Genomic DNA, 11,951 nt, shown 5'->3' with positions numbered 1-11,951 from the left:
GCTCTGGGATAACTGGTTAGCAGTACCTCGCCTTGGCTTCCCTTAGCAGTCAGCCTAAGGGCCCTGGAAACCCCCATTGGGACTCAGTGGTCCAATGGAGGAGAGCTTCGAGTCCCACTTCGCCTTGTGCGAGTTTGAAGGTTGCTCTGTCCCCTTGTCTCAGGGTGACACTCACCGTCTGCCTCCGCCTTGCTGCCCATTGGGTCAGTGACACCTATGACCCGGAGTCCTGGGAGTGGTGTTCTTTGCTTGTATTCCATTCACCCAGTCCATTGAGACTGATAATTGGGTGCAGGCAGCTTTAGCGTTGCATGCGAGGTTTAGGTTGCAGCAACGTCTGAGGTTGGTTGCCTTTCCGGATGCCCCGCAGCTGCCCTGCTTGATTATACTGGTAGTGAGACTCGCGTGGCTTCGGGATTGCCCCTTCTGGATCGGCGGGGGAGGCATTCGAGCTTGTTCCTCCTGCCGGAGTTTTTGGGCTACGCCAGTGGGCCCCTTTCATCCCTGCTTTTCCGGTGGACTCTGCTTTTTCTCCAGAGGCAGAGGGTTTGGAGGACGGCTCGGCCCCGGGTCCTGACATGGAGGATTCCGGGGCTGAGGAGGAGTTGACTTGGGAGGGCCTGGGCCCAATTGTCCCTGCTTGGGTGTTTGGTACCCACAGTGCAGGGCTTGTTGTTATAGAGGGAGGGGTTTTCCTATCCCCCTTCCTGTACGATTTTGTTACGAGTTCGACTCCTCCCCGGGTTTGGTTATGAGTTTCCTTGGGTTCTTCGGTTCCCTCCTTCCAGAGGTTTTTGGCTTTCCGCATCCCACTGAGGAAGATGTGGGAGGCCCTTGCGGCTTACCTCCTGTAAGACCCGGATTACGCCTCTATAATGAAGCCTTCTTTTGAATTTGGCTCCTCTTTTCCTTATTGGGTATGTTACGAGGTGCCAGAGTCTTCCTGGCTGGCAGACTTCCTTTTCTTTTCGTTGGGGCTTGGCATTCGTTCTGTGGACCACGCACTTGAATAGCGGGAGTTGACTACAGTCATTCAGGTTTACCTGGGGGGCGAGTTGGAGCACCTCAGTGCATGCTTGTTCGCCCCCGTCCTTTCTCATGATGTCACCCAGGTGTGGCTTCACGTGCAAGTTCCCTCCCTTTCGGCATCCCTGCCGAAAGGGAGGGAATTCAGTCCGAGGATTTGCACTCCCATGGGCACTTGGCTTCGGTCTTGCACTTCTTTTCCCTGCTGGAGCTGTCTTCGGACTAGCTCGGGGTGGGTGTGGAGGAGCTGGGTTCCTGGCCAGTGTCTGGTGTGCTTACCTGGTTGATTGGTTGATGGGGTTCTGGGAGTTTTTCTACTCTCTAAGCCCGGCCTGAGGCCAGGCTTGACTTGTGAGATTTTGGTCCACTGGGCTGTTGCTTGGAGCAGCCCGCGGATCCACATATCCACCATAGCCCGGTTGGTCCGGCACTCCTTGGAGAAAACAGTCTAGTTTTCTCTTGAAACTGTCCACAATTGTTCCGGCAATATTTCTGATTGTCGCTGGTAGGACGTTGAACAACTGCGGACCTCTGATGCTTATACAGTGTTCTCTGATTGTGCCTATGGCATCCCTGCTCTTTACTGGTTCTATTCTGCATTTTCTTCCATATCGTTCACTACAGTACGTTGTTATTTTACTGTGTAGATTTGGGACCTGGCCCTCCAGTATTTTGCTTTGCTTCTATTTTGCTTGCTTCGGCAGCTCGGGTGCCCGCTGCCTTGTTGAAGTAGTATGTGCCATTTCTGAGGGAGGCGGTGTCTCTGTTCTTCGTTTCTTTCCTCACATGCTGACAGATGGTGCTCCTCCATTCTTCGGGCCTGGCTCTTAGATTTTCATCCCCTTTTTTGTCCGTTGCTGTTTGCAGAATCTGCGGTGGTGCATTTTCTGCAAGCAACTTCGTCTAGTTGACGGCCTATGTCAGACTTGTAGGTTCTACGGGGGAGCCATGGAAGTCCTGGCCGGAAGAGTCGCGCCAGGTCTCGGGGTTTCTTTTATTCTTCATAAACCAGTAGTGCCAGATTCGGGACTGGTCCTTCCTGCGGAATCGTCAGCGCAGTAATCACTCTGAGTGTCAGTCGGGCTCTCATAGGGGTCGTTGGCCCTTTCATGGTTCGCCCTGTTGATGGGGAAATAGAGGGGAGGCTCATGCTGTTTGTTCTCGCCGGGTCTCACGATTCATGGGTATTTCGGGTCATTTTCCTCTGACCTGCGGTGACGTTGAGTCTTTTCTTCTCCTTTGGGGGGATCGGGGCTTACAGGGCAGGCCTCTTCCCCTGCGTTCTGTCTGGTCATCCTGGAGTAGTTTCCCGCCTGTTTTCAGTTCCGAAACGAGACTGGGCAGATCTGCGATTCATACTGGACTTGTCCCATCTGATCCCCTGGGTCTTTGCTCATCCTTTTGGATGACCACTCTGTATCGGGTCCGGCTGCCTTTGGCGCCGGGTGCCTGGATGGTGTCTTTGTACCTCTGGGACGCGTATTGACACATCCCGATTCATCCAGTGTTCTGGCTAGGTTTTGTTGTGAAGCGACAGACTTGCCTCTTTCATTGCCTTCCTTAAAGTTCGGATCTGGCACCTTGCATGTCCACACGCCTTAACTGGGTTTTGGTGACCCGTTTGAGTTCTGGCTTACCTCGACGATTGGCTGCTGTGGCCTCCCAGCCAATCCGCATGTCTGCTCGCCAGGGATTTGGTTCCTTCCCAGCTCACCGGGTTCGGTTTCTTGGTGTAATGGAGGAAGTCCCCTTTGGTTCCCTCTCAGGTTCGAACTGGGCTGGGTCTTGTGTAGGACTCTCAGACCGCTTCCGTGTCTCTCACTCTGGCGGCGTCGTTGTGGCTGCAGTCCCACTTACGACTGTTTTTGGAGGGCACCCGGATCACATGTCAGTTGTTTGAGTGGCAGTGCGGGAGCCTGATCATCGCCGTGCTGGTCTACCCATCAGGTCAGGTCTGGCTTCGGTGGATGTTCTGGTTTCTTCGGGGGCATCCCTTCTGCCGCTCTCGTGATCGCTGTGTTTGGATCCCGTGAACTTTGCGTCGGCTGCTGCATCGCCAGCTTCCTGTGAGGATTTTTCAGGGTTCTGTGCCCTGACGCCTTCTCGAGCCCTCTCTCGATGTGTTCACGGATGCCTCGTCTTTCGGCTGGGGTTTTATGACCAGTGCTCACCAGGCGGGCCAGAGTCAGTGGGGTCCGTCCCTCCATCGGGTTCATGGTACGACGCAGGAGTTCATGGCGGTGTGGCATTCGCTTCAGAGGGTTTGTGTTGCTTGCAGAGCAACGAAACGGCTCCATTCGGACTGCTCCCCGGTGGTTTATTATCTGTACCACAGGGTTCGACGAGGTCCTTTGCTCTTTGGGGATGGTTGCTTTAGGTGACTCGTTTGCTCAGTTCTCGGGGTTTGGCTCTCCTGGCGGTTCACGTTCAGGGGGTGTCAAACATTCTGGCAGATGGCCTGTCTCAGTTCATTCCCCTATCCAAGGAATGGACAGCCGACACAAGACTCGTTCAGTTGGTCAGATGGTCAGTGGGGTCCGTCCTTCCATCGGGCTCACAGCACGGCGCAGGCGTTTGCGGCGGTGTGACATTAGCTTCAGAGGGTTCGTGTTTCTCGCAGAGCAACGATCTGGCTCTATTTGGATTGCTCCCCAGTGGTTCATTGCCTGAACCGCGGGGGTTTGATGTGGTCCTTGGCTCTTTGGGGCTGGTCACTTCAGGTGACTCGTTTGCTGAGTTCTCGGGGGTTTGGCTTTCCTGGCGGTTCATGTTCAGGGGTGTCAAACATTCTGGCAGATGGCCTGTCTTGATTCATCCCCTATCTATGGAATGGCCTGTCGACACAGACTCGTTCTGTTGACTCTGTTGGATGTACGGGCACCTAGAGGTGGACCTTTTCGCATCGTCGTGGTCGAGACGTCTTCCTGTGTATGTGGCGCCCTTCCCAGACTGCGAGGCCGTTGGGGTCGATGCGTTTCGGCTGGACTAGTCGACATGGGGTTACCTGTACCTCTTCCCACTGGTTTGGTTGTTGTTCCAGGTTCTGGCTCGCTTGGAGAGACTTACCAGGGCCGAGTAGTTCTGTTGGCTCTTTGGTGGCCGGCCCAGCCCTGGTTTCAGGCGCTTCTTGCTCGATATTAGAACCCGAGGGTATTCCTGGCAGATTTATCACCACTTGTATGGTGATCAGGTGGCTTATTTGGTGTCCCACCTGCATGTTTCTTCTCGACGGCAGTATGAAATTTCCTAGCGGTCCTTTCTGCACTTTGTCTCTTCGTAGGTTGTTTTGTCCTTTCTCTCTCTTTCTCTCTCAGGACCATCATCTTATGTCAAATACTGTCGCCCAAATATTGTCGTTTTGGGCGGCGCTGGTAGAGCCGCTGCAACTTGCATTTGGGGTGGATGTCACTTCTGCTCCGTTCCGCAAGCTTTCTCTGCATTGTTTCACCTCCAGCCAGCTCATGCACTGCCTGAGCCGTCCTGGTCGTTGCACCGGGTGCTCTCTTCTCCCTTCTCCTCGGTTTGTGGTGGCCCCCTCAGTTCAGGACTGTTTTCCAAGGACCTAACCCATGGCTATACACGCCCGAGAAGGACTAGGAACATTAACAAGGTAACATGCAACCAGGACCCTGTTCAACCTCCAAAAGCCGTGTCCAAAAGATAGGCAATATCTTGAGGTTATCTTGAGATGATTTCGGGGCTTTAGTGTCCCCGCGGCCCAGTCCTCGACCAGGCCTCCACCCCCAGGAAGCAGCCCGTGACAGCTGACTAACACCCAGGTACCTATTTTACTGATAGGTAACAGGGGCATAGGGTGAAAGAAACTCTGCCCATTGTTTCTCGCCGGCGCCCGTGATCGAACCCGGGACCACTGGATCACAAGCCCAGCGTGCTGTCCGCTCGGCCGACCGGCTCCCCTAGCCGGCCGACTTGGCAAGGACATACTACCAAAACAGCAGCTAAAGGCGCGAACTTACGAATGGCGTGGGCACGGGAATAGACCGCATGCTGAACTGAACTATAGAGCAATGGCCTATAGAGACCCCCCGTATAATTGGGAGCATTCTGTCTGCCATTGACCAGGATAAGCACCCCAAAACAAACAAAGATTTATTAGAGTGAGGGATTCATTGCATATGTAGATGCATTCTGGAGGCATTTGTGAGAAACTTTTTTTCTGGGGGGAACCCCGTCGGCTCCCCGGAGCTATCTAGGCTGAATGGATATGTATAACTTTCTGGCATCAGTCAATGCATGGAGTTCTTGCCTACCGGGGACCACGAGCCAGAACCTGGCCCCCTCTAGAGAGGCACGAGGAGCAATGGTCTATAGAGACCCCCGTATAATTGGGAGCATTCTATGTCTGCCATCGTCCTGGATAAGCACCCAGAAAGGTAGGCGCCCAAAAACAAACCCCTATTCTGGTAAACTATTGCGACCGAAGATCGAACAGGTGGACAGAACTCCCCAAGCGATAATTAGATAACCATCATGACATCATCATGTTGTCGCGCCGCCGTCTGAGCAACCCCCCCCCCCCTTCCTGAGAGGGGGGAAGGGGGGAGCCCCAGACCCCACCGTCGGCGACCCAACCATTAGTTCTTAGGCTGGATGTCAAAAATGCGAAAAACACCGCTGACCAGGGGGGGGGGGGGGAGGGGGGGATGCCAGGGAGCCTCCGGGACTCACCCAGAAAATGGCGTTTCATTACATTCAACGCTGGTTTTCTGGGTGGAGCCCCTTCGGCTCCCTGGAGCTAACTACCCAAAGAGAAGGAAAAACCAGGGACTTACCCGGGTGGCGGGCCGTCCTCACTCCTCAACCTAAAGGCGAGATAACTGGCAGCAACCGCCGACCCAAAGCAACGCAGGCCCGACGAGGCCCAGGAACATTCACCAGGTAGCGGGCGGCCAGGACCCTGTTCGATTTTCAAAAACCCCAGACCCGAATGTCCACCCAAGACATGTTGCCAAATATAGCCGCCAACACAGCAAATTTACGAATGTCATGGGCCCGGGGGAAAACCGCAGGCTGGCTACACTTAATAACCCTGCGGACAACCTGAGAGATCCAAACCCGGGAACAGGGTAGAAGGGAAACCGGATCAACCCAGAGCGCATCCCGGCAACGGAAGCCGTGGCGCGAAAATAACGGCGGAGAGCTGCAACCTGACACAACACATGATGCACCCCCGGCCTCACCAACCAGGCATCAACAACCCACGGCCCCCTCCGGAACGCAGCCGTCTCATTCTTCGCCAGAAAAGAGGGAGACGGCTGCAAACGAACAAAATGACCACCAGGACCGAAAGAACAGAAACCCCGGCGCCGGAAGAGAGCATTAAGCTCGCCAACCCGACCCCCCCCCCCCCCCGAGGCCAATGCCAACAGGAAAAAGAGCCTTAGAAAAGCAATCCCGAACGGAAGGGGCCACAACAAATCGAGGCAAGAGAGAAACGAGAGCACGCGGTCCAAAGACCAAGACAGTTCAAGCGGCGTATGAGCAGGCCGGAGGTGAAACAACGCACGAGACAACTTGCGAAACGGGGCGGAAGTAACATCAACACTGAAAGCAAGCTAAAGTGGCTCCGCCAACGCCACACGATATGAAGCGACAGTATTCGGCATAAGATGACGGTCCTGAAACAACCAAGAGAGAAAAGACGGCACAACCCTATCAAAGACTGAAGAACACCGACGCAGTGATAAGAAAAACCGGAAGGACCGCCAGGAAACCTCATACTGTCACTGAGACAAAGCACGCACGTGGGAGACCAACAAAGAAGCCACCTGCGCACCATACAAGGAATGATAAACCCGAGTCAAAAACACCAGACGTGAAGACTCGAGGAGAAGACGGAACCAACCAGGGCTGGACCGATCTGCTGAAAGAGGCGGAGCTGCGGGAAGACCCTCGGGTTCGGACACCGAGCAAGCAGCGCCTGAAACCAAGGCTGGGCCAGCCACCAAGGAGCCAGGACAACTTGACCTCGGTAAGTCTCCAAGTGAGTCAGGACCTGGAGCAACAGCGGAACCGGGGGAAAGAGGTAGAGGTAACCCCACCTCGCCCAGTCCTGTCGGAAGGCGTCGACCCCGACGGCCTCGCTGTCAGGAAAGGGCGCCACGTAAACCGGGAGATGCCTCGACCACGCCGACGCGAAGAGATCCACGTCCAGAGTCCCGAACATCCGGCACAGCCAACTGAAGGAGTCGGCATCGACCGTCCATTCCGTGGAAAGGGGATGGAACCTGGACAGGCCGTCCGCCAGGACAATTGGACATCCCCCCGGACATGAACCGCCAGGAGAGCCAAACCCCGAGAACTCAGCAGACGAGTCACCCGAAGCGACCAGCCCCAAAGAGCCAAGGACCGCATCGAACCACCGCAGTTCAAACAATGAACCACCGGGGAGCAGTCCAAATGGAGCCTGATCATCGATCCGCAAGCGACTCGAATCCTCCGGAGTGACATCCACACCGCCGCGAACTCCCGCTCCGTGCTGTGAGCCCGACGGAATGATGGACCCCACCGCCCCTGGCTAGCCTGGTGAGCACTGGTCACAAAACACCAGCCAAGAGACAACGCGTCCGTGTACACATCGAGCGAGGGCTTGGGAAGGCGCCAAGGCACCGAACCCCGAAAAACCCGAAGAAGAAGCCGGCGACGCAGCAACCGACACACAGCCCCCAGAGGTCGAACCCAACGATCACGAGAGAGGCGGAAGGGCCGGCCCCGATTGAACCAGAACAGCCGACGAAGCCACACCCAACCCAGCGGGTGTAGCCTGGGTGAACTGGAGAACGTACAGACAACACACGTCGCACGACTCCGGGTCAAAACAATCACCGACATAGCGGAGGCAAAACCGGTGAGTGTCCCCCTGAGACAAGGGGACAGAGCAACCTTCAAACTCGCAGGACACGAGGGGGGGACTCAGGGGTCACATCCATCGGACCACAGAGCCCCTGTGGGGTTTTTCAGGGCCCTTAGCCGTGGTAACTCGCTAAGGGAAGCCCAGGCAGGGTACTGCGAACCGGCACCCAAAACTACCAAACAAACAGCTATAGCTGAACCCCCGGGACGTGTATACTCACGGGGGCCAAGCGGGGAGGACCACCAACACAACAAGAATGAGACAACCCCAAGAACAGCGATGGGGGACCAAACAAGCAGACCCCCCCCACCAGGCAAAAACAAAAACAAAAGAAAAACCCCGCAAGAGGACAATGTACCCGGGCGGAACAGAGCCAGTCACTGTTAATGGTGAAAACTAGTTGTGCAGTACCCTGTGCCCCTACCAGTGACGAAAACTACCCCCTACCCAGAGACAAACAAGGGCAAGAAAAAAACCCAGCTGACCCCAAGGGCGGCCAAGTACCGAGCAGTACACGGCACAGCGGAGGTAGACCCCAAGCCGACCCAGGGAAGGTGGCCCTAAGCCCCAAGGGCAGTACTTACAGGGCACCTAGGGAAGATAACCCTAGGCGCATGCAGCCCGAGCACCGTGGAATAATACTCCTGGCCCACACACCACTGGAAGGGACAGCTCAGACCACCAGGAACAGAACTGCAACTGCAAACAGGAGCCAGAGGCACAACCGCACCAGATCCCATCAGCCTGAGAACTAATGGTTGGATCGCCGACGGTGGGGTCTGGGGCTCCCCCCTTCCCCCTCCCGGGGAGGGGGGGGGGGTTGCGCAGACGGTGGCGCGGCGACATGATGACGTCATGATGGTTATCAAATTTTCGCTTGGGGAGTTCTGTCCACCTGTTCGGTCTTCGGTCGCAATAGTTTACCAGAATAGGGGTTTGTTTTTGGGCGCCTACCTTTCTGGGTGCTTATCCAGGACGATGGCAGACATAGAATGCTCCCAATTATACGGGGGTCTCTATAGACCATTGCTCCTCGTGCCTCTCTAGAGGGGGCCAGGTTCTGGCTCGTGGTCCCCGGTAGGCAAGAACTCCATGCATTGACTGATGCCAGAAAGTTATACATATCCATTCAGCCTAGATAGCTCCGGGGAGCCGACGGGGTTCCCCCCAGAAAAAAAGTTTCTCACAAATGCCTCCAGAATGCATCTACATATGCAATGAATCCCTCACTCTAATAAATCAGAGTTGGTTCCATAAAGTTCACCAAATCAAAATGTCCACTACACTGTCCACTACACCTATTTAAAATTTCAACTAATGTTAAGTGTTTCAACATAAAGCTGTATCTTAAAAATAAAATTTAAAAGATTTTGATTTAACAAATTTGCCTGCTAAAGAAATAACAAAATTGCATTTCGAACAATTCATTAATGTTGTACAGTACTGTAATTTAAATTGAAGGTATACTTACTGATGTAACAGCACTTCTAATTTCAAGCATCAGTTCATTATCCTTTGTAGGTACATAATGTATAAGCATAAGATCTGCATTAATTTTTAGATGTACATAATCAATTCTGATAAGAGGTTGAGCCCAAGTCTGCTTCTTGTGTCTCAGGAGCCCCCACTTCCATAAAACCACAGGGTCTTTTCTAGGAATGGGCTGCCAACCTTTCTGAGTCCATTTGAAGAGATCGACAGGTGTCTTCGCTGTAATGAAAATTCACAGAATTTAGTATAATGAAATGCTTCTTTCTGGTTGGGCCTCGGTGTCTCCGTGAAACTAGATCACCGAGGAAGCTCCACTTTCAAGTTATATCAGCCCTAAGAAACCATATTGCCAACTGGGAACCAGAGCCAGAATCTGACCTACACAGCTGGGAGGCACAGGGAGCTGGGGATTGTTACTATCACCCTCACAAAGGAAAATGCCAGAAAATGAGCTAAGCAAAACAAAAAACTTCAATGTTCACAGAAGGAAAAAATGAAGCAGCAAACAATCTACTCAACAGTTAAGTTGAACCCCATAGTTACAGTTAGCCACTACCAGGTGGCACCACAACCATAAGCTCTGGCTCCTGATGTCAACACAGCTCAGTCCAGATCTAAAAACCTCCCACCACAAACCTGGAAGAAGGGTGAGGAAAGTCAACTGGAAATCCCTGACCAGGGTCAACTAGGTCCAAACCTGAGACAGAACAAAATACAACTGCCATAAATTCACCAGAAACCCTGAACCTAACAAGATAGGAAAGAGCCAGATCACTGAAGACAGAAACGTGGATTGACTAGAAGCCCATCCCAGCTAGTTGGAAAGGTATGCTACGACACAAACTCATAACAAATGAAGGGGACAGATCACCACATGTGTGAAACTTGCAAATATCTGGAGGGCTAGATTCAAGACAAATGAGGAGTACCTGAAAGCAGTAAGCTTGATGCCTCACTACAAAACCTAACCAGTCCCAGAACCAAGGAAGAATAGGTAAATGCCAATAAGTCTCTCATAGGTCTGGGGACACCAACCAGGAACCTACCTTAGTGGCCTCACAGCTTAGTGGACAGCACTCTGGGGTCATAGTCCTATGGGCCCGGGTTTGATTCCCGGCAGAGGCTGAAGCAAATGGGCAGTTTCTTTCGCTCTGATGTCCCTGTTCACCTAGCAGTAATAGGTACCTTCGAGTTAGACAGCTGCTACAGGCTACTTCCTGGGAATGTGTGTGTGTGTGTGTGAGAGAAATATATGTAGTAGACATAATAGAGAAAAAATAAATATGTTAGAAAGGCGGGGGTCCAAGAGCTAATAACTCGATTCTGCAGATACAAATAGTAAATAGTAAATATACCTGCTACATATAGGCACATCAAATTACTGAAGATGGTCATGCAAAAAGTCGGACAGTGAATGAAGAGATTCAAACCTGAATCCCCACCGCAGAGTGGGGATTAACTCAACCACTCCATAGTCCAGCCACTGCAATAACCAAGAGAAGCTGCAGGGTAGACTACTGGAACTGGACCTGACACCAAAAGAGGGGTTCAGGGCCGGCACCACTGCAGGTCCTGGGACAACATCCAAAAGGCCCACACATCTTGGGTCCAAGAGCTGGCAAAATGGACCAGATGTATCCCTACCCCCACAGCACCATCAAAGGGTAAACCATGAAAGGGCTAGCATGAAGGACGCTAGATGCACCCCTCCATAATGTACAAAAGCAATGGCGAGTGTGAGCAAAGGCCAGAGGAAGTGTTATGGCCTGTTAATTAGACTCCTCTGGAAGCCTACCCCGACCAACAACAGTTGACAACCCCTGCCCCAAAAATGCCTCCCCTAAAGCAGTGGAAAAAGAACCCAGCTGCATAAACAGATGATGGAGAGACTGAATGGATGAAGAAGGATGAAAGGAGACTGCCTCCTTAGGAAACGAAAGTGGCAAAAAACCAGCGTTGAATGTAATGAAACGCCATTTTCTGGGTGAGACCCGGAGGCTCCCCGGAGCTTTACCGGCTGATATGCTAATGTCAGACTTTGGCATCAGTCATGTGTATGGAGTTCTAGGGCCTACCGGGGACCACGAGCCAGAACCTGGCCCCCTCAGAGAGGCAAGGGGAGCAATGGCCTATAGAAACCCCCGTGTGGTTGGAAGCATTCTATGTCTGCCATCGACCGGGTCAAGCATCCAGAAAGGTAAGCATTCCAAAACAAACCCCTATTCTGGTGAAAATTGCTACCTAAGCCGAACTAGTGAATAGAACTCTTCAACAGAAAACACGGAAACTAGTATGACGTCATACGTCACCGCGCCGCTGTCTGCGCAGCTCCCCCCTCCCCGGGAGGGGGAAGGGGGAGCCCCAGACCTCCCACGCCGGCTATCCACCCATCAGTTCTGAGGCTGGATGTCAAAACACGCGAAAAACGCCGACCGGAGGGAGGGAGGGTTGCCGGGGAGCCTCCGGGTCTCACCCAGAAAATGGCGTTTCATTACATTCAACGCTGGTTTTCTGGGGGGAGCCCCGTCGGCTCCCCGGAGCTAACTACCCACAGAGGAAG

General features: G+C 53.3%; 1 protein-coding gene across 4 annotated transcripts in view; it reads right to left on the bottom strand.

The window, feature by feature from the left end:
• Positions 1-11,951, bottom strand: part of LOC123761800 (uncharacterized) — a 653,931-nt gene that overhangs the window by 336,001 nt on the left and 305,979 nt on the right. For all 4 annotated transcript variants that reach the window (XM_069330457.1, XM_069330459.1, XM_069330458.1 and 1 more), the window contains one exon: positions 9,372-9,610. In XM_069330457.1, the coding sequence (XP_069186558.1) occupies positions 9,372-9,610 (239 nt within the window). The remainder of the gene's footprint in view (positions 1-9,371; positions 9,611-11,951) is intronic.

This window comes from Procambarus clarkii, chromosome 24 (genome assembly GCF_040958095.1).
Source record: "Procambarus clarkii isolate CNS0578487 chromosome 24, FALCON_Pclarkii_2.0, whole genome shotgun sequence".
Lineage (NCBI taxonomy): Eukaryota > Metazoa > Arthropoda > Malacostraca > Decapoda > Cambaridae > Procambarus > Procambarus clarkii.
This window is presented reverse-complemented; position numbering and strand designations above follow the sequence as displayed.